Source organism: Bubalus bubalis, chromosome 1 (genome assembly GCF_019923935.1).
Source record: "Bubalus bubalis isolate 160015118507 breed Murrah chromosome 1, NDDB_SH_1, whole genome shotgun sequence".
NCBI classification, from domain to species: domain Eukaryota; kingdom Metazoa; phylum Chordata; class Mammalia; order Artiodactyla; family Bovidae; genus Bubalus; species Bubalus bubalis.
The window spans coordinates 3829249-3851491 of NC_059157.1; the positions used below are offsets into that span (position 1 = coordinate 3829249).

The following is a 22243-nucleotide window of genomic DNA, read 5'->3' on the forward strand; positions in this document are numbered from 1 at the left end:
TGCAGTCCAAGGGATTCTCAAGAGTCTTCTCCAACACCACAGTTCAAAAACATCAATTCTTTGGCGCTCAGCTTTCTTTATAGTCCAACTCTCACATCCATACTTGACTACTGGAAAAATCATCAGGAGTCTTTAAAGCTCCTTAGGGCTTCCCTAATGGCTGAGTGGTAAAGAATCCATCTACCAATGGAGGAGACCCAGGTTCAATCCCTGGCTTGGGATCAAAGGAAAATGAAATTTGGCAGATAAAATGCTTAAAGGTACAGGGTTTAAGGGAGGTAGAAGGTTAAGGATTAACAAGAGGGTCTTGGCAGAAAGGAAGGAAATGGCAACCCACTCCATTATTCTTGCCTGGGAAATCCTTGTAGCCTGGAAGGTTACAGTCCATGGGGTCACAAAAGAGTTGGACATGACTTAAAAACTAAACAACAACAACACCACCAAGTGAGTCAAAGGCGCAGTCCAGAACCATAATGCTGTGGGGACTGCCCCCACACAGCCACATTCTCTTGAGGCCTAAAATGGTAGTCATTTAATATACATCCTGGAGAAGGGAAAGGCACCCCACTCCTGTATTCTGGTTTCTGGAGAATTCCACGGACAGAGGAACCTGGCAGGTTCTGAGGAACAGTCCAGGGGGTTGCAAAAAGTCTATGAAAAAAAAACTCTTCTTGGTGGGGAACAAACTCCATAACTAAAAGTTTCAAACAACCCAAGCTACTCACTAAAGAAGCGTGGGGTGGCCTTCGGAGCTCAGTGCATGAGCTGATCATTTACAAGAATTTGTAGGACAGAGAAGGAAGTTTCCTTGTGGCTGCCCTTGAAGTCCATTCCTGAAGGACTTGATGACCGTGTGATCTGGAGGGGCTCCTGCCCCAGTAGGCCTTTGAGGCAAATGAGACGCTGCAGTCCACTGGTCAGATGCGACTGCAGACGCAGTGGGCTTGTCGTTCCTGGGTGAGTGTGACGAGCCGCCAATAAGAGCAGAGCACCGCTGATCATGTCTCAGTTTGTCCCTGTTCACCCTAGATTGCTGTTTAGTTGCTAAGTTGTGTCTGACTCTTTTGCAGTCCCACAGACTATAGCCCACCAGGCTCCTCTGTCCGTGGGATTTCCCAGGCCAGAATACTGGAGTAGGCTGCCACTTCCTTCTCCAGGGGATCTTCCTGACCCAGGGACTTAACTCGTGTCTCCTGCATTGGCAGGAGGATTCTTTACCACTGAGCCACCTGGGAAGCCTGGAACCTTAGATTAATGGTGATATTTTAGATGTCTTTTGTAGGTCCTCAGAGGAAATGCCAGAATGTTATAAATGTTAGAATGAATGTTAGAAAGCATTTCTCCAAAGATATCTGACATGGAAAAAGAACACACCCTGCTAGATGGGTGGTTGCTAAGCTTCTGTGTATATCAGAATCACTTCAAGAGCCAGTAAGGAACCCAGAGGCCCAGGTCCTTGTCATTACCTAAGCTGTAGGAATGGAGCTGTTTTGCCTTTTTTTATAACCAAAATTTGCAATGATTCTGATACCTCACCACCAAGTTTGAGGATACCTGTTCTTTTCTCAACACTTAGATGTGCGTTAGAATCACTAGAGGAGTTAAAAAAACACAAAGATGCCAGAGGCTCCACTCTAGAACCAGTGGGCTGGACTCTCAGGCAGAGTGTGGGCACTGGTCTTTTCAAATAGGTGACTAGGGTGGGCAGTCTGGGCTGAGACCCACTGTGTCCAGATTGAGGTTCTCAGACTGAGTTATGCTTCAGAAGCACCTGGACAGTTTTAAAAGAACACTGGATCTTGAGTCCACACCTAGACAGTCTGATTAGGTTGGTCTGGGGGTGCCATGAGCATCGAGATCTTACAAAGCTCCCAAGGGGACTGGAATGTGCATGCAGATCTGAGCAGAACAAGGCTGTCTGTCCTCCACCAAAGAGGGGACTCTGCTTTGATAAGTTGAGGGCAAACTGCTTAATCCAGCTTCCATGGAAACTCATTATATACACACATCTTAGCATGATAAAGAGTAAGAACTTCAGTTAAGAAAAACAAAATGAGACCTCAGTAACCCTGGGGGTTCAGATGGTAAAGAATCCACCTGCAATGCAGGAGACCCAGGTTTGATCCCTGGGTCAGGAAGATCTCCTGGAGGAGGGCATGGCAACCCACTCCAGTATTCTTGCCTGGAGAATCCCATGGACAGAGGAGCCTGGTGGGCTACAGTCCATGGGGTCGCAAAGAGTTAGACATGACTGAACGACTAACACTTTTGCTTCACTCCATTGTAATGTGAACCCCACTATTACCTTCTTTTTTGTTTCTCCACAAATTAATTATTGTCTTTAATTCCAAAAAGAAAATAGTGGGCAATCAAAAGCTCTGTAAGATTGGACTTCTAAAAGGTTATATGGTGAGAAAAATGTCTTTTAAAGTAACTCTCTGCATGGCAGCGTTTTAAAGATATACTTGGAAAGCAATGGTGGGACTTCCAAGGCAGTCCAGTTAAGACTGTGCTTTCGAGACACGTGTACCCCAATGTTCATCGCAGCACTGTTTACAATAGCTAGCACATGGAAGCAACCTAGATGTCCATCGACAGATGATAAGGAAGTTGTGGTACGTATACACAATGGAATATTACTCAGCTATTAAAAAGAACCCATTTGAGTCCGTTCTAATGAGTTGGACAGATTGCCTGATGAACTATGGGTGGAGGTTCATGACATTGTACAGGAGACAGGAATCAAGACCATCCCCAAGAAAAAGAAATGCAAAAAAGCAAAATGGTTGTCTAAGGAGGCCTTACAAATAGCTGTGAAAAGAAGGGAAGTGAAAAGCAAAGGAGAAAAGGAAAGATATAAGCATCTGAATGCAGAGTTTCAAAGAATAGCAAGGAGAGATAAGAAAGCCTTCCTCAGCGATCAATGCAAAGAAATAGAGGAAAACAACAGAATGGGAAAGACTAAAGATCACTTCAAGAAAATTAGAATAAATAAATTTAAAAAAAAAAAAAAAGAAAATTAGAGATACCAAGGGAACATTTCGTGCAAAGATGGGCTCAATAAAGGACAGAAATGGTAGGGACCTAACAGAAGCAGAAGATATTAAGAAGAGGTGGCAAGAATACTCAGAAAAACTGCAAAAAAGATTTTCACCACCTGGATAATAACAATGGTGTGATCACTCAACTAGAGCCAGACATCCTGGAATGTGAAGTCAAAGGGGCCTTAGGAAGCATCATTACGAACAAAGCTAGTGGAGGTGATGGAATTCCAGTTGAGCTACTTCAAATCATGAAAGATGATGCTGTGAAAGTGCTGCACTCAATATGCCAGCAAATTTGGAAAACTCAGCAGTGGCCACAGGACTGGAAAATGTCCGTTTTCATTCCAATCCCAAAGAAAGGCAGTGCCAAAGAATGCTCAAACTACCACACAATTGCACTCATCTCACACGCTAGTAAAGTAATGCTTAAAATTCTCCAAGCCAGGCTTCAGCAATATGTAAACTGTGAACTTCCAGATGTTTGAGCTGGTTTTAGAAAAGGCAGAGGAACCAGAGATCAAATTGCCAACATCTGCTGGATCATGGAAAAAGCAAGAGAGTTCCAGAAAAACATCTATTTCTGCTTTATTGACTATGCCAAAGTCTTTGACATTGTGGATCACAATAAATTGGAAAATTCTTCAAGAGATAGGCATACCAGACCACCTGACCTGCCTCTTGAGAAACCTGTATGCAGGTCAGAAAGCAACAGTTAGACCTGGACATGGAACAACAGACTCGTTTCAAATAGGAAAAGGAGTACGTCAAGGCTGTATATTGTCACCCTGCTTATTTAACTTATATGCAGAGTGCATCATGAGAAATGCTGGGCCGGAGGAAGCACAGGCTGGAATCAAGATTGCTGGGAGAAATATCAATAACCTCAGATATGCAGATGACACCACCCTTATGGCAGAAAGTGAAGAATTAAAAAGCCTCTTGATGAAGGTGAAAGAGGAGAGTGGAAAAGTTGGCTTAAAGCTCAACGTTCAGCAAACGAAGATCATGGCATCCTGTTCCATCACTTCATGGGAAATAGATGGGGAAACAGTGGCTGACTTTATTTTTGGGGCTCCAAAATCACTGCAGATGGTGATTGCAGCCATGAAATTAAAAGACGCTTACTCCTTGGAAGGAAAGTTATGACCAACCTAGACAGCATATTAAAAAGCAGAGACATTACTTTCCCAACAACTGTCCATCTAGTCAAGGTTATGGTTTTTCCAGTGGTCATGTATGGAGTTGGACTAAAGAGAAAGCTGAGCACCGAAGAATTGATGCTTTTGAACTGTGGTGTTGGAGAAGACTCTTGCAAGTCCCTTGGACTGCAAGGAGATCCAACCAGTCCATCCTAAAGGAGATCAGTCCTGAATATACATTGGAAGGACTGATGTTAAAGCTGAAACTCCAACACTTTGGCCACCACATGCGAAGAGCTGACTCATTGGAAAAGACCCTGATGCTGGGAAAGATTGAAGGCAGGAGGAGAAAGGGACGACAGAGGATGAGATGGTTGGATAGCATCACCAACTCAATGCACATGGGTTTGGGTGGACTCCAGGAGTTGGTGATGGAGAGGGAGGCCTGGTGTGCTGCAGTTCATGGGATCGCAAATAGTTGGACATGACTGAGTGACTGAACTGAACTGAATGAGTTGGATGAAACTGGAGCCTATTATACACAGTGAAGTAAGTCAGAAAGAAAACCACCAATACAGTGTATTAACACATATATATGGAATTTAGAAAGATGGTAATGATGACCCTATATGCAAGACAACAAAAGAGACACAGATGTAAAGAACAGACTTTTGGACTCTGTGGGAGAAGGTGAGGGTGGGATAGTTTGAGAGAATAGCATCAAAACATGTATATTACCACATATGAAACAGATGAACAGTCCAAGTTCAATGCATGAAGCAGGGCACTCAAAGCCGGTGCTCTGGGACAACCCAGAGGGATGGGGTGGGGAGGCAGGCAGGAGGGGGTTCAGGACGGGGGGACACATGTACACCCATGGCTGATTCATGTCAATGTATGGCAAAAACAACTACAATATAGTAAAGTAACTAGCCTCCAATTATAATAAATAATTTTTTTTTTAAAGACCCTGTGCTTGCACTGCAGAGGGCTCAGGTTCTATCCCTGGTCAGGGAATTGAGATTCCACACGTGGCATGGCGTGGGCAGAAAGTAAAAAAGAAAGAAATAAACAAGGCAATGGTGATGGAAATGTAATGGAAATAAATTTAAAAGAAAAAAAAATGAGACTTGATAACTAAAGTCATTTAACCCACAGTTTACTACGATTTGGGAGCAGAGTGTCCAAACACTCAACTGTCTGCTGTAGTGACCTTGGGCAGGTGACTTCACTGTGGTCCCCTTTGCCTGCTGATGTATGAAGTGTGAGGGCTGGAGGGATGACTCTCAGCTCTGCATCTGCACCACAGCAGATGCGCCTGCATCCCACAGGCTGGACAGCTGGAGGTCTGCACTAGTTTCCTTTCTACAGCACAGAAAATTCCAGAGCAAGAATGTCATGATGGCCATGACTTAAAAGCCAAGAGGGATAAAACATGAGCCTGGGATTGTCAGCTGGGGGTGGCACAGAAAAGTAACTCTTGGCTCATTTCAAACAAAAACACATCACGTGTTCATTAGGGGCCAGATTACTGCTGGGAAAAAAATGACTTTCAGTTCTTCTGAAGGACTTTGGGAGAACAGGGAGGAAGATCCATCCTGAAAGAACAGGACTCTGCCAGGTTAGGGTTGATATTTGTGACCATCAGCAGAAGCTGAGTCGAGAGCTGTGGGCAGTTCCTGGTTACGGGGGGCTTGAGGGAGCAGAGATGAGTTTGTCAGGATGGCGGATGCTGAGGGGAGATGGTGATGCTGGCGACAATGGGGTGGGGCAGGGAGAGAGGGCCAGGTGTGGGGGTCTAGAAGACAAATATTGTAAAGGGGCTTCTGGGCGACAGTACAGGGGTTGCTGAACAGGAAATACATTTTTTCTTTACTCTCATGTTCCCACCTTTCAATTCATAACGTCCTTTTTTTTTTTTTTTTTTTTTTTACATGTCATCTTTCTGACCCCCCTCTGGCTGCAGCTCAAATTTGGAAAGTGGTCCAGAAGCAAATGTCTTTGGGTGCCCAGGAAATTTTGAGGGAAGGTTTTCACGAATCCGGCTGAATTTGGTGAGATGTCATGAATTTGGTTTCCTTCACAAAGTCCCGTATTTTTTGGGAGGAAGTCTCTCTTCCGGGAGCAGTTCAGGAAGTTAAGGAGGTGAGGGATGGGAGGGAGAAAGAGACAGAGTCCAAGAGGCCAGCTCTTCCTCAGGAGGATGATGGACTAAGGTCCAGCATCCTGTATCCATTCCTATTGTAGAAAGTGTCACTGTGCCTCCTAGTCCCTGAGAAAAAGTATTTGCTATCGTGTTAAAGAAAAGAATGTGTGAGCTGCACAGAAATTTTCTTTCTGTGTGTGAAGGGGTTTTTTTTTTTTTTTGGCTGCAGGGCATGCAGGACTTCCCCAAGCCAGGATGGAACCCGTGTGTGTGTGTGTCTGTGTGTGTGTGTGTGTCTGTGTGTGTGTGTGTGTGTCTGTGTGTGTGTGTGTGGTTTCCCTGATTTTCCCTTGTTATGGGGGAACCTGGAGGGAACCTAGAGCTGAGGTGCTGGTCTCCTCTCTTCCAGAGGCGGGACAGCCGGCAGGGGCTCTCACTCTTCTGTTTGGTGTGTGATGGGGGAAAATGTAAAATGATAAGCAGTCACGGTTTTCCATTCGTTTCTCAGGTGAGCTCCTTAGACAGGAAGCTCTGTTTTGCTGAGTGGGGTCTCAGAGGGGGACGGACACGGGAGAAGCGGTGCGAGGGGCCACCCTCTCCGGAGGGAGTGGGCCGGTGGAGAAGGGGCGGTGTGGGGGCGGGGCTCCTGGCTGGGGGCGGGGCTCCCGGCTTGAAGGGGTGGGGCTCCCGGCGTGGGGGCTGGACTCCCGGCTCGGGGCGGGGTCTGCAGCCCCACAACTCCCCTGGGGCTTCCGCAGCTACCTGAGGAGTGAAAAGAAGAGATGGATGGGGAGGGTTTTAATTTAAAAGGTCTCTGTGATTCGTCTGCTGCAGCCCCCTGCTTGCCCTCAACGTATTTGGGAAGCCTGGCGTTTCCTTTCTTGCTGACCTGTGGTGAGATTTTGGTTGCTTTGAGGAGGGGACTCATGCTTCCTTGGTGATTAATGGTAAAGAATCCACCTGCCAATGCAGCAGACCCACGTTCGATCCCTGGGTAGGAAAGATCCCCTGGAGAAAGAAAAGCAACCCGCTCCCGTATTCTTGCCTGGAGAACCCCATGGAACCTGGCATGCTACAGTCCATGGGGTGGCGACCTGTCAGACAGGACTTAGGGACTGAACGGCAGCAGCAACCATCACCACCATGCTGGGGAGGGGCAAGAGGCCCCACTGCTTCCTGGGCTAAATACCCAAGAGATAAAAGCCAGGTTTCCATTTGTGATTGGCACCAGGAGACATAAGAGACACGGGTTCAATTCCTGGGTCAGGAAGATCCCCTGGAGGAGGAAATAGCAACCCACTCCAATATTCTTGCCTGGAGAACCCCGTGGACAGAGGAGCCTGGTGGGCTGCAGTCCATGGGGTCACTAAGAGTCAGACATGACTTCGCACACACATACAACAACCACCTCTTGACAGCAGAGCTAGCTATCTGGGCAAATTGATATTTTTCTTTCTCCAAAACTATCTGTGGCCACATTGTCATGTGCGTAGCTGGCTCTCTGAAATCTGAGGCCACGTTTTATTTTTGGCCATGACTGGGGAAACAGGAATTCAGAAGAAGGTGCACTAAGGCTTCAGATGCCCCTTCTGAGTAATTACGCCAGGAGTGCATAACCGGACAGTTCAAGCTCCTGGTTCACGGAGCAACGTGGGGAAGGAAGCAAAGCCACGTCTGGCCTCTGTGCACAGCCCTTGCTGGGAGACCAGTGCGCAGACCTGGGTGTGGCTGTCCTGACTTTGGCAGGAGGGACAGACGGATGGCCAGCTCTGCCGGGTTTCCCCGCCCTGCCCTCTGAGGCTAGGGCCAGGGTGCCATGGGGGTGTGGTTGGTGCATAAAGGGTGCTTGTTGAGATAACCTTCCCCCTTAACCAGTCATGCCTGTGTCTAAGTGGAAAGAACTATGTGTTGGAGTAGAAGTACTAACACATCCTAAGGACCCACTGAGTTCTGCCCCAAGAGACTTCTTAGCTGGAGAACAGAGACAGAAGTCCTAAAATGACACCTCACTAGAGCTCCCTGTATCTAAACTGGAAATTTCTGTTTGTCAGGAATGTCATAGCATCACGTTCACAGCTCACCTGTAAACAGTACAAAATAGAAATTATACACACCAAGAAAGAGAGAGAAAAGAATTAAGCAAACGTGATAAAAGGTTAACATTTGAGGACTCTGGGTATTTTCTGAACTCATCTTACAAACTTTCTGTTAGTATGAAATTACTTCAAAAGAAGACACATTTTTAAAAGGTCAAATATTGCCATAAACAAAAAGGAGAGATGGATACTGAAATGGGAAAAAGTTTTGTAACATTTATGACATGATAAATTAAATCCCTAATATATATATTATAAGAAAAAGACTAACAGTACAATAGAAAAGTTACAAAAGAAGACATTTAAGTGGCCAATTGTGTGTGTGTGTGTGTGTGTATAGTCAAATCCATTATTAATAAGAAACATGTAAAGTTTTGGAAAATTTTGATACAAACTATGATAAAACTTTGCCTAATTAATTGCCTTTCTCAAAAGTAAACTACTGAAAATCTCCAAAGTTAGAGGGTATGTGATTAAATGGACATTGAACTGCTGTTTGGTCCAGTAACCTGGCTACAATTTGTCAATAGAAAAGGTTTTTAAAGATGTTCAGTTCCTTGGACCCAGAATTTTCTTTCTTTCTTTTTTTTAACTTAGGAGAATCTATCCTGTGAAAATAATGATTGATGTCAAATTATTTATACTGAGGTTCATTATAACATTATTTATAATAATATTATATTAAAAGCCAGACATGCAGGGTCTGTATCACTGTTTTATGGGTCACTAAGTAGCTGTGAACAGAATCTTATTTTAGAAGAGCATTTATATTGATGGGAAATGCTAACAACATGCAAGCTGTTAGCATTTGCTCTCTCTGAGTGGTGTCCTTATCTGGCTGTGAACAACCTCTGACCCTGTGAGGGGGTAACCTACAGAGGTCACAGAGGTCACAGGACAGGAGCTCATCTGTGGTTCCATCTCTGAAGGGATGGAGTGGTCATCAGGGAGAGTCTACACTAAGACGGCCACCTTGGAAAATGCCATGGGCTTCACAATAAAACCCTAGTGGCTTAGCCAGTAGACAGTCTGCCTGCCATGCAGGAGGCCCAGGTTCGATCCCTGGGTCAGGAAGATCCCCTGGAGAAGGGGATGGCAACCCACTCCAGTATTCTTGCCTGGAGAATTCCATAGACAGAGGAGCCTGGCGGGCTACAGTCCATGGGGTCACAAAGAGTTAGACATGACTGAGTGACTAGCACTTCACTTTCTTTCATGATAAAACACCAACCTTTCCCAACTTAGATGTGTTGTTTGACTCATAAAAACCTATCCATTAACATGGTCTCAAAACACAAAAAACCTTTCTCCAGGGCGCCTTTTTTCTCTACACTCAACCATCAAGGTACTCATGCCTGACTTTAAGAAAATGTGATTTATAGATGTTCAAATCTAAGTGCAACCTAATCTTAAGAGTGGAGGCAGAATTAGAGATGAGCTAGTCTCACTTTCTCATTTAATTGATAAGGAATTGAAGCTCTAGGGAGATTAGGTGACTTGCATGGTTATTATCTTGAATATAATGAATGCTTGTTCAAGTAATGAGAATACAAAATCCACAGTGGGCAACCGGACAATGCATATGGGCCAGCAAGTTATGGATGAAGAGACACAAGTGGCCAACAAACATGCAAAAGCGTTTCAACCTCGGGAGTAGTAAGAAATGTAAATTTTCATCCTATTTAACGAATGAGGACAAGGGGCTGTGATGGAAGGTATCAGATCAGTCTTCTCTGTAGGGCAGAGCGGGGCTTGTGCCCCACCTACTGCCTCTTCTGTTGCCCCCAACCTCCCCCCTACACAAGATGCTGGGGAGGTCGAAGAACCCTCCCCTTCATGCCCGCATACCACCACCAACAAATATGCTTGTTCTCCTCTTTGAAAAAGCAAACACACACAAACACAAGCATGGAAACTCTCCGAGGCTCTCACGGTGAACGCCCTGGGCCGAGGACTGGGGGCTCTGGTCTGTCCCATCCCGCCCTCCTGCCCTCGCCCCAGGATACACGGAATAGGATTCCTCGAGCGAGAGAAAGTAGAGGGCCAAGGTCACCGCGGGTCAGATGGAGGCACAATGGGCCACGAAGAAGAGGCATGGGTCCCTCCGCTGGGAGGCCTGTGATTCACGGGGCAGCCTCATCGTGGGCTGACCTCCTGTCCCACCCTGACTCCCTGAACCAGCTCGGAGCACACGGAACAGCCCCGTTTCTGCCTCTCCAGGCACGTTTCCAGGAGTCCCAGTTCTTAGCTCCCATCTCATCAAGGCTCAAAACCTCTCACTTGGGTATTTAAAATTATAGACATTCATATCTTAGAACCAACTCTCCTATGGTGCGAATCATGATTTTATGCAAAGTGGAGCTCATTACAACGACATAAATGTTAGCAGAGTCCCCTCAGATTGCCTAGGAAGCTGTGCTTAATACCAGACCAGGAAAACGGGCGTTCCCAACCCCCAGGGCCACAGGCCACTGCTGGTTCATGGGCTGTTAAGCACCAGGAGGCGAGCAGGGGCGAGAGCAGAAATCGTCTGTATTCACAGCTGCCCCCATTGCTTGTGTTACCGCCTGAGGTCTGCCTCCTGTCAGCTTAGCACGATCCGACGCAGGATCATATATGATCTCCTCTAGGCTCCAGGCCCTCCCAGGAGGATCTCCTATAGGCTCCAGGCCCTCCCAGGAGGATCTCCTATAGGCTCCAGGCCCTCCCAGGAGGATCTCCTATAGGCTCCAGGCCCTCCCAGGAGGCCCTAGTGGAGACAACCCACCTGTCAGTGCAGGAGATGTGAGAGATGTGGGCTTGATCCCTGGGTCGGGAAGATCCCCTGGAGGAGGGCGTGGCAACCCACTCCAGTATTCTAGCCTGGAGAATCCCACGGGCAGAGGAGCCTGGCGGGCTACAGTCCATGGGGTCGCAGAGTTGGACACGACGGAAGTGACTCAGCACGAAGCACACACAGGATCGTAAAAGCATGAACGCTACTGTGCTTGAACCATCCTGAAACCATCCTTCTCCCACCCTGGTCTGTGGAAAAACCATCTTGCACGAAACCAGTCCCTGATGTCAAAAAGGTTGGGAACCGTTGCAATAAAATATGGTATCAGGGCACTTCCTTCCTCCCCTCTAAGAATCTGTATTTTTGAAGATTTCATATGGTCCTAATATTAAGTAGGTTAAGGCAGAGCAATGAGAACACTGCAGCAAGACATGACTCCTCTGTAGCTGATATTAAGTAGCTCCAGAAAATAAACCATTCTTCTTTTGAGTGAATGAAAAATACAGAAATTTCATAAGTGGTGTGGCTGAAGGCTTTTTTTTTTTTTTTCCAATCTGAAAATGCTGGTCTGCTGTTTTAGCAAAACAGATTCAATGTTCTTACTCCTGTTCAATTTAAAAATTGGTTTTCTTTTCATAAAGGTTAATTGATTTCCTGTATTGCATAACAGCGATATTGCCCATTATGTGTTTCAGACAGAAAATATGCATATTTGCCCTTTAAGTTATGCTTCTAAAGCCAGCACTTAGTTCTGATGACTTACAGCTTTATTACGGTCTCCTTTTAGATTTCTTAAAATAAACACGCAGCTCGAGACCATAGGAAAAGACAGAGGAAAAAGGACACTTTTATTTCATCCACAAACAGGGCATCTACAGCAATGATTTTCTCTGCTGAGCCCATTAGCATAGACTGAGCATATGTGTGTGTGGATCAATTTCTTTTGAAAATAGAACTGCCGTTAGTTTCTGTGCCATGAAGCAAATGCTGGGAAGCAAAAACTTCCTCCTCCACAGGGAGGTAACGGGTTCCAGCCCAGCCTGCAGGGACGGCATTCTGCATCCACAGACTGGCTGAAAGCTGGCTTAATCTAGAACCATCCTACGCTGAGCCCGGATTCCCAGCTTGGTCCTGGAGATGAGCTGGCTTGGCCTGGGGATTCTGCTCAACCAAAGACTATCCTGACTTCTAGACAAGAGTCAGCAAACAATGGTCCTCGGGCCAATGCTGGCCTGCTGCCTGTTTTGTAAATAAAGTTTTATTGAGACACAGCCAAGCCTATTTATGTACCGCCCAAGGCAATGGCACCCCACTCCAGTACTCTTGCCTGGAAAATCCCATGGACAGAGGAGCCTGGTAGGCTGCAATCCATGGGGTCGCTGAGGGTCGGACACGACTGAGTGACTTCACTTTCACTTTTATGCATTGGAGAAGGAAATGGCAACCCACTCCAGTGTTCTTGCCTGGAGAATCCCAGGGACGGGGGAGCCTGGTGGGCTGCCATCTCTGGGGTCCCACAGAGTTGGACACGACTGAATCGACTTAGCAGCAGCATGGCTTTTCATGCTACGGTGGCAGAGTTGCCCGTGGCATAGAAATGGCGCTGGGTGTGTTTTGGTCCCTGTTCCTGAGAACTAAGCTGGGAAGATGAGATGGGTTCCCAGGCCTTCACTTCCTACAGGTGTGAATCGCTCTGGTGTGTCCGGGTGCTCTGTCTTTTGGCTGCTCCAAGGAACTAGAGTGTGGATGGGCAGAGAGGCATGGAATGATGTTGGAGATGTACGCTACGGGCATTAGTGGGCGTGTAAGCTTGCAGAGGGCTGAGGTCTGTGGGGACCTGCCCTGCTGCTATGGTAACCAAACGAACGTCCCAGGGTTGGGGCTGGGCTGGAAGGTGTGTTATAAACTGACAGTCCATGGCCGAGTCCAGTCAGCAGATATACTTTGACTGGCCTATAGATCCTTGATTTTTTTTTTTTAATATGCTAACCGCTTATATTTAGAAACGGGGATATTTCAGTCTAAATCTGGATTTCCAGCTTCCCTTGAAAATTTGAAATCTCTGGACACACTGGGCTACCTCCCTGCTGTCGGTGATGGTCTGGGGTGGAGGAGGGTTTTCTCTTCGGAGAGAACCTGGCTCTCCTGTCCTGGGCGTTTGCCTTTCCTGACACCCAGCTGTTTCAGGCCTGGGTGTTTTCTGCCTGGCCACTGGGGCCTCTGAGCTTGCAATCTCAGCTCTGTGGGTTGCACAGAGAATGCGTGTTATCGCAACCTTCTGTTCCTAGGGGTGGGGAGGCGTTCTTTCTCTCCTCTGCCCCTTGCTAAGAGTTTCTGGCTCACTTTGCCTTGCGTGCTCTGAACATATTCCATCCTGACTCTGCTGCTGGGTCTTCCATTTAGGAGGAGGCCTGAACTCAGCGGTCACTGAGTACATAGAGCCACTTCTTATATAATGTGAAAGGAAATGTATCAGGTGTGAGAGGGTGACCCTGAGAAGGAGGAAAACTAGGCTTTCACTGGGAATTACCATTTCCTCTCATCATGTTTTTGGTGATGCTGCATCTCATAGCTTCTGAGAAACCCAGAAGTGCGTTTGTTGGGATGTAGTCACGGGATATATTTGGGTGTTTTTCTTCACGCCTCCCCACCCTTCATGAAAATCTTCAGTAAAAGGTAAAAGATTTATACAAGCTCAAGAGAAACTAGAATATGGATATATTTACATTTAATAACATTCGTTGATTTGGACATAACTGTTGCTAAGACTCAGGTTGGCCTTTCAGGAAGCCTGTATGTCTCTCTGGGTGGAACAAAAAAGGAGGCACACAAAGAAAAAAGAAAACAGGTACCTGTCATACTGTTGGGAGTCATGGGTTAGTAATCATTCTGCGCCCCTTTTTTCACTGACATCTCCTATAGAGAAAAAGACAAGAAAAAGAGCATGGGTTAGAACCTGCGTTTTCCATAAGGCTTCTGTTCCAAACAATAGCACGTGCATTAATTAGCTTGAGGTGATTTGTTACTTTCAACTCAGGACGGAGGACAGTGAAGCAGGGGTGGGCTGTGTCATACACGTAAGCTTACAAGACCTTTCAACTTTCATCTCAGGGATCCTTCTATAAACATGTCTTTATAGTAATATTTCAATCAAGGTCACATGCCTATTTTCCATTTCGAGTTTTTAAGAAAGCACCAGTCGAGTGCACTTGCTGTTTTTCCCAAGAGTGGCTCAGACGTGTTAGCGTCTTCAACCCAGATCCTTGCGTCTCCAGGTGTGGCCTGAGGGGCAGCAGTTTAACTTCGCTGGGAGCTTGCTAGAAAGAAAATTTGGGTCCTCCGTCAAATCCACCCCATCAAATCTGCATTTGGACGTGATTCACGTGCACTCTTAGCCAGCCTGCTCTAGAGAACCGGATCCATGTCCTCATCTTAGGCTTTTCCTCGGTCATTGCGGAGGCCCCTCCTCGCCGCCGGATCCGTGAGGTCTGAGGGCAGCAGGCGGAGGTGGGCTCACACGAGCGTGGGCCGGAGGCGCGGAGGATCAGGGACCAGAGGCACCTGCGGATTGAAGCGCTGAGGGACTCACAGATGATGACCCCGGCGGTTGCTGAGTGTGGGCCGGAGCCCTTCTGCGTGCTGCCGGGGACAGAGCAGGAGAGCTCTTTTTCTAGAAGGGCTGCCGTATCCAGCGGCGGAGGGTGGCTTAGGCACTGTGCGGAAGCCCAGGGCGAGGGTTCAAGGGCCGGCTGTCACGAGCTCGCTGTGCGATTGTGATTTCTTCACGTGCAAAATGAGGGGAGGAACACCTGATCTACCTGTCACAAAGTTGGTGTTTTTGAGGTGGAAAAAGGATGTGAGTGAAAGTGCCGGGTAAACACGAGTCGTTGGAGGAGGGAGGGAATATCCTGAGAAGAGCATGGGGCCTGTGCCTGCAACCTGAGTTTATTTTTTGCCACTTCTCCTCTGGGGCTTCCCAGGTGGTGCTGGCGGTAAAGAACCCACCTGCCAGGGCTGAAGACATGAGAGATGTGGGTTCGATCCCTGGGTTGGGAAGAATCCCCTGGAGGAGGAAATGGCAACCCACTCTGGTATTTTTGCCTGGAGAATCCCATGGACAGAGGAGCCTGGCGGACTACAGACCATGGGGTCGCACAGAGTTGGACAGGACAGCACGCAGACACGCATTCCTTTGCTGTCTCCACGTCTAACCTCGCGGCCCTGAATTCATGCCCTGATGGTCACACCTTGGTCATCACATGTTTCCAAGGCTGCCTTTCCCACTAGACTGTAAGCTCTTTGTGGCAGGCACTACATCTTTGCCATTTTTATATTTGACATGTGCAGAGTGTAAGATACAAAACAGACACTCAGGAAACGCACGCTGAACAAGTGAATAAAATCAAGTGAATGACAGTTGATATGGCATGGGATGGGATCCCTGAACTGGCGTCTGGTACAAGAGTGAGGATTAACTACTAGGGTAACACATTCTTGCTGCCGATGGACACTTCAAGGGTCGCCAGCCACAAGCCCGTGCTGTCTCCTTCAACTGCCAGCTGTGCCGGGAATCAGAGAACCAGGTTCTGAGAGCCCCTGAGCTCAGATCACACCTCTAGAAGCGACTGTCCAGACCTCTTGTTCTTAGAGACAGAGCCACCCTTAACCCCCTCCCACCGTGCAGACACCACCACATCCTAACTGGACACGGCTCCTGAATGTTCTGGGGGAGGATGAAGAACTTGTCTCTGCTGGGCCAGCCGGAGTGCTCCACCTAGCTTCTGGGGGATGTTCGGAGACAGGAAGAGAGAGAGAGAGGAAGGTTGTGTATTCCATCTTTGGGGGCAGAAGTTTGTTAATATCTATTTATTTTTAGCCGTGCTGGGTCTTCGTTGCTGGGGGGGCTTTCTCTGGCTGCAGCAAGCGGGGGCCACTTTCTGGTTGTGGAGGGTGGGCTCCTCGTTCTGGGGGCTTCTCTCGTGGAGCGCAGGCTCTGGGCGTGCCAGCTCCGTGGTCTCAGCTTGCTGGCTGAGTTGCCCCATGGCATGGGGGATTTCCCCGGAACAGGGATCCGACTCCTGTCCTCTGCAATGGCAGGCAGATTCTTAACCACTGGACCACCAGGCAAATCCCTGCGGTGGCAGAATTTATCAGAAGCTAAAACTCTCAGACTGCCTGAGGCCATGTCTCTCGGCCGCTAGGCAAAAGCCTGAACGTGAGAGAGAGGACGGGCATGACATTCACCGAATACCGCAGGGACGAGAAAGCCCTCTGGTCTGGAACCCTTGCCTGCACGTCTCCTGGAAGCCCAGCTGTGTCCCCCACCCCCTCAACCCTCCTGAGCAAGACAGACATCACCCAGGCTGGGTCCAGGTAGATCTCCACTCCGTGCCACCAAAGGGATCCCGACTGATAACACCCATATCAAAACACAGCCTTAATACAAATGTGTCAGAAGAGTTCTGTGTTCTTTTAAGCATCTTGAAGGTGAAGCTACAAAATCCCAGTTATATTCTTGCTATACCAACACTTTAAAAATAGCTCTCTTTTAAAAATTTCAATAGAACAGCATAGGAACTGTAGAAAGTTATTGTATGTGAAGCAGAAAGTAGCCCAGATGAGGAAAAACATCTTATTAAGGCTTAAAATATATTGTCACCACCATGAGATTTAGTCCTGATTTTGCTCTTTAGCACTGTTTTCCTTCTACCATAGCACTAATAGCGCGTTCCTGCTCTTTGCTGTACACCTGAAACTAACACAACACTGAAAATCAATTATACGCCAATAAAAAGTAATAACTCCTGTTCCAGTTACCAGAGCACTTTAGCATCACTACACTATACTGTGTGTGTGCTGTGCCGGGCCTCGTCGCTCAGTCGTGTCTGACTCTGCAACCCCATGGACTGCAGCCCGCCAGGCTCCTCTGTCCATGGGATTCTCGAGGCAGGAATACTGGGGTGGGCTGCCATTTCCTTCTCCAGGGGATCTTCCTGACTCAGGGATCGAACCCAGGTCTCCTGCTTTGCATGCAGATTCTTTATCATCTGAGCCACCACGGAAGCAATATAGTGTACTGTTTCCATTTTCCCAGCATGAATACATTCCTGTACTTTGCTATATACCTGATACTAACACAGCACTGTACCTCAATTATGCTTCAATAAAAAACAACACATTCCTGTTATCACTATAGCACTTTAGTATGACTACACTATACTATACTGGTACCATTACTAGAGTATTAATAGTATACTCCATTCCTGTTACCACAGCATTTATTACTGCACTAAGCTGTTAATACTCCTGTAGCATTAATAGTATATTTCTGTTCCTATTCCTACAGCACTCTAGCGTTTCATATTATTTGGTGCTGATTTCCTGCAACGAACTCTCGAGCTTTAGATGGTGGCTAAACGCTCTGAGCAGGCAGGCGCCCCAGGGAGGGTCTCAGCCCGTGCTCTGTGCAGAGGGCGACGCACAGAACCTCCCCTCCGGAGCCATCCCAGGGATCACGGCATCCAAGGAGGAAAACAAGTCAAAGAGCTTGAAGAGGAAGGAAGCCGAGTGTTTCACTTGTGGGAAAGTGGAAAGAGCTCGGGGCTTCTCCCTGGGAGGGTGATGGGCGCAGGGAGGAGGTGGGGGGCGATGTGAGCGGAACTGACCACAGTGCCGCCCAGGCCACCGTTACAAGAGGCCCGCTGCTCCCGGGAAGAGGGGCCTCCAGCGAGACCCAGTGAGGGTCTGCAAGCCGCCCGGTGGAGCTGAGGGTCCCTTGACGGCCGCAGCATTTCAGCACCAACTGAGTGTGCCCTTAGCTTAGTCCCTAGTGAACCGCTGCTGAACCCGAACATTCCTTTCCCATGAGACATTCATTTGTTTGACTGGTTAGCCCAAAGGGCTAACGGAGGGCCAACTTTGTCCAAGCACTGCTGGCTTTGTCCAAAGACAGCACTTAAGCCTGTCCATGTGGAGCTTCCAATCTACCAGAGGGAGAGAAGTGCACTACACCAGCGAAATGTGCAGACAGGTTTCACCTGACGTGTCTTCTTCAGGGCAGACTGGGCCACGAGGGAAGAAGTCATTTTTACTGGGGGCAATCTGGAAAGGCTCCTTGGTGGAGGTGACCCTGTATCTGAAGACTCTTCTTTATGACAGGCCTCTCCCCAGCAAAGGATTTAGTGCTTTATTCTCCTCCCTTTGCCCCTGAGGTCCATGAACCTCTCTGCAAGAAACAAGCCTTGTGTAGAAAAACTAGGAAATTCCCTCAAATCACACAGGTTGAAGCAGGGAAGTGATCCAAAGCTATCTGAGTTCTGAAAATTTCTCAGTGGCTGCTGAGTGACAGCAGACCAGCCAGGAAGCCGTGGTAGGTCTGGGGGAGAGAGGAAGGGAGCTGGAACTTGGTGGATGACGGTGAAGGTGCTGACAGGGGAGTGACTCTCATGACATTTAAGAGGTAGAAACGAGAAGACACGGAGATTAACGTGACATGAGTATTTAATCCAGAGATAAACACTGGGGATGCAAACACGTTCAACCCAGAGGCCCTGGGTGCTCATGGAATTTACAGGCCATTTTACAAGCTGGCTGGGAAGGTGGACGCCACCGACAAAGAGCGGCTGAAGATCCAAGCCACGTGACCTGTGTGCCAGGAGGTGGCACCGAGAGTGGCTGGGGGCCGGGACCTCCTCTGCCCGTTCCACCATTCCCTGTCCTGGGCCAGGGGCCCCTGGGGCGAAACATTCCCCTTGGAGGGAAGGAAAAAGTGGGCCTTCGCCTCTCAAACACACGAAATGCATTTATATTTTAAAAATACACATGATGGAACGTTGCCATCTGGGACTCCGAAACTGAAAAGAGAGTGGGATTATTATGGACATATGACAGCCCTTCTGTGTGGAAGAAAGGATACAAAGGAACTTACAAAATGGAAAGGGGCTCGTGGACTTAGAAAGTGAACTTATGGTTGCTAGGGTGAAGGGAGAGTTACGGACTTTGAGAAGGTCGTGTACACACGGCCATATTGGAAATGGATGACCAATAAGGACCTACTCTACAGCACAGGGAACTCTGCTCAGTGTCACGTGGCAGCCTGGATGGGAGGGGAGTTTGGGGGAGAATGGATACACGTGTATGTATGGCTGAGTTCTTACACTGCTCCCCTGAAACTATCACAACATTGTTAATCGGCTAAACCCCAACACAAAATAAAAAGTTTAAGGTTAAAAAAAAAAAATTAGGTTTAGGGACTTTGGAAGACTCTGGGTCCACGCCTCCCCTGTGGGCTTGGGGACTGCGTCCAGACTATGCCGCATGGGGTTCCTGGTAGCTCAGAAAGGAAAGAATCTGCCTGCAATGCAGGAGACCTGAGTTCAATCCCTGGGTCAGGAAGATCCCCTGGAGGAGGACATGGCAACCCACTCCAGTATTCTTGCCTGGAGAATCCCACGGGCAGAGGAGCCTGGCGGGCTACAGTCCACGGAGTTGGAGAATTTCAGTGAGTCAGTGGGCGGAGGACAGGGCAGAGGTGCTGCTGGGCCTGGCGGAAGGGGACTGTCCCTGCTCTGGCAAAGAAGACGCAGAGGCAGAGCAAACACACAAAAGGCACACAGCCTGCCCGGGGCTGCCTCTGTTCTCAGGGCCAAGAAGCCTCTCAGGAGAGAGCCAGCGTCTCTATTATGCAACAAAGCGGTGCATGCGTTCCACGCTCAGGGGGTACTCCATCCTTAAAACTCCCTAACAGAGCTCCTTACCATTCTCCTCTAGAGCTCTATTCCTTTAGCTTGGTGGATCTCGACTATTTGGGGGTGTGGTCTACTCAAGGAACATATGAAGGACACAGACAGACAGATCAGTGTTTATTTTCGTGGGCTCCGCAGACATACATACACACAACCCGTCAGCAGATGCCACACGACGCTCCAGCTGCAGACCGTGATCCCCGTTAAAACGCAGACACGCATGGAAAAGACATAAACTGAATACGAAAAGAAAAGTGAAAGTGAAAGTGAAGTTACTAAGTCATGTCCAACTCTTTGCGACCCTGTGGACTGTAGCCCACCAGGCTCCTCCGTCCATGGGATTCTCCAGGCAAGAGTACTGGAGTGGGTTGCCTTCCTTCTCCAGGGGAATCTTCCCGACCCAGGTATCGAACCCAGGTCTCCCGCCTTGCAGACAGACGCTTTAACCTCTGAGCTACTTGCAAAGAATGAAAAGGAGATCTGAGAGCTGATTTTGGTGCGTAGCAAAGAGGATAGGGCCTCCCAGCAGCAGATTCCTTTGTGGGTGAAAGGAGAATGGTTTCTGAGAAGCAAGACTGGAGGCTGAAGAGGCCCCTCACCTGAGGCCCTGGTCCAGGGCTGCCTCATCCACGACCTCAGAAACCAACCCAAGTCCTAGATCGTTCGAGATGAACCACTCATGTTGCCTGCCCCTGGGGAGCAGACCAACCCTGAACCTTCGGGGCAGCAGAGCTGAACAGGAGGGAGAAAGGTACATTTGGAGGCTTGGGGGAGAATGTGATGATTCTGTCTGCAAGATGGGACCTTGGATGTTGGCTTTAAAAAGGAAGCCAGGAACATTCCCGGCAGGGGACCAGGTGTGGCTTGTGAACGGCGGGAGTAGAAGGCACTGCGGCCTGGCACAGGGGCGGTGATGCCAGGTGGGGTTGGGCCGCCGTGGGAGGTCCTTTGGGGAGTGACCTGACTTGAGAAGCTAACTCTGCCTGGGTGCCAAGGAGCCTGATCCCTTTGGTGGCACCTGCTGGCAGGGGATCATCGCTACCCTCCTGTCTCAGTGTCCAAAGTCACCACGTTAGACCAGAGAGAACCCCGCCTTGTCAGAGGCCCCAGCCTTGACTGCACGCCCTGTGTCCCCTCGTGGGTCCTCTCGTCCTTTTCAAAACCACAGCCTTGAAGGGACAACCGTGCAAACTCCCCCAGGGAAGAGTCTTCCCACGAGGACCCAGTGAGTCATGGCTTATAGAGTCTGCACGTTATGGAAGTGGAGCACGCATCACCATGGTGGGGAAGAATATAGAAAAGAATGCATACACACGCATAACTGAATCATGCTGCTGTACAGCGGCAGTTAACACAACTGTAAGCCAGCTATGCTCCAGTAAAATAAACGAGACACGCGGCCCCCCTCACGGCTCCACGGCTGCCTTTTCTGGGGAGGGTGTTTGCGGTCCTAGCTCGCTTCTCCTTGGCCTCAGGGCATCTGGACAGTGAGTTATGCATGGTCATCTGTTGTGTCCTCTGCGGGTGCTTCCCGGCCTGCCCAAGGAAGCTGACAGCGGGCTGCACGGGGTGGGCAGGGGTCCCGTCCACAGGCAACTCTCTCGGTTTGGTTTACAAGGTCACATGCTCGCGTCTTGGGCTAGCATAAGCTCCAGACTGAGACGGCGAATTCCGGGGAGGTTCTCAGTGCTGGACTGACCAGCACTCACGTCACTGACATGGGGACACCCCGGGCTTCCCCTGCAGAATGCCATCAGAGGCTGTGGAGACATGAGGAAGGCAGCAGCTCGGGGTGTGTCGTGAGGGTGTGTGTGGATGGTCAGGGGGCTGTTGACTAGGTCTGTGGGGCACCGGGCACCACGGGGGTTTGTGGGGCCAGTGTCCCTCCCAGCCTCATGCTGGCCTGGCCCCCAACCACCTGTCTCTGGGTCTGGAGTCACGGCTGGGGATAGGCTGTGTCCTCCAAGGGGGCTGCACCCGCCTGGAGGGCAGGGTGGTCACCACTCTCCCTCTCTCCCCGTTGGAGTGTCTGATTTTGACCCTGATGTTTGGGAATCGTTTGTAGGAACAAGCCCAGTCCCAAGTATGGCGAACAGACACCTGGGCTGAGAGCCGTTCCGGATGGCTTTGAGTCTCAGGTTGCAGTATGCACATTTTGGCTGGGTGTCTTAACTCTCCAAGCCACCTTTGTGAATTGAGACCACTGTCCCCCAACCCTTCAGGTTATGATGAGGACCAGGGAACTTGAAAATGTTTTGTAAATTTAAAAAGTCAGACACCGACCCATGGTGTTGGCAG

At 48.7% G+C, this 22243-nt stretch overlaps 1 protein-coding gene across 9 annotated transcripts in view; it reads right to left on the minus strand.

Moving 5' to 3' along the window:
• The window catches only part of THRB (thyroid hormone receptor beta), a 446263-nt gene that overhangs the window by 110658 nt on the left and 313362 nt on the right, over positions 1-22243 (minus strand). For all 9 annotated transcript variants that reach the window (XM_025273099.3, XM_025273127.3, XM_025273019.3 and 6 more), the window contains exon 3: positions 14054-14117. In XM_025273099.3, coding sequence (XP_025128884.1) covers positions 14054-14075 — 22 coding nt within the window. In that variant the 5' untranslated portion in view covers positions 14076-14117. The remainder of the gene's footprint in view (positions 1-14053; positions 14118-22243) is intronic.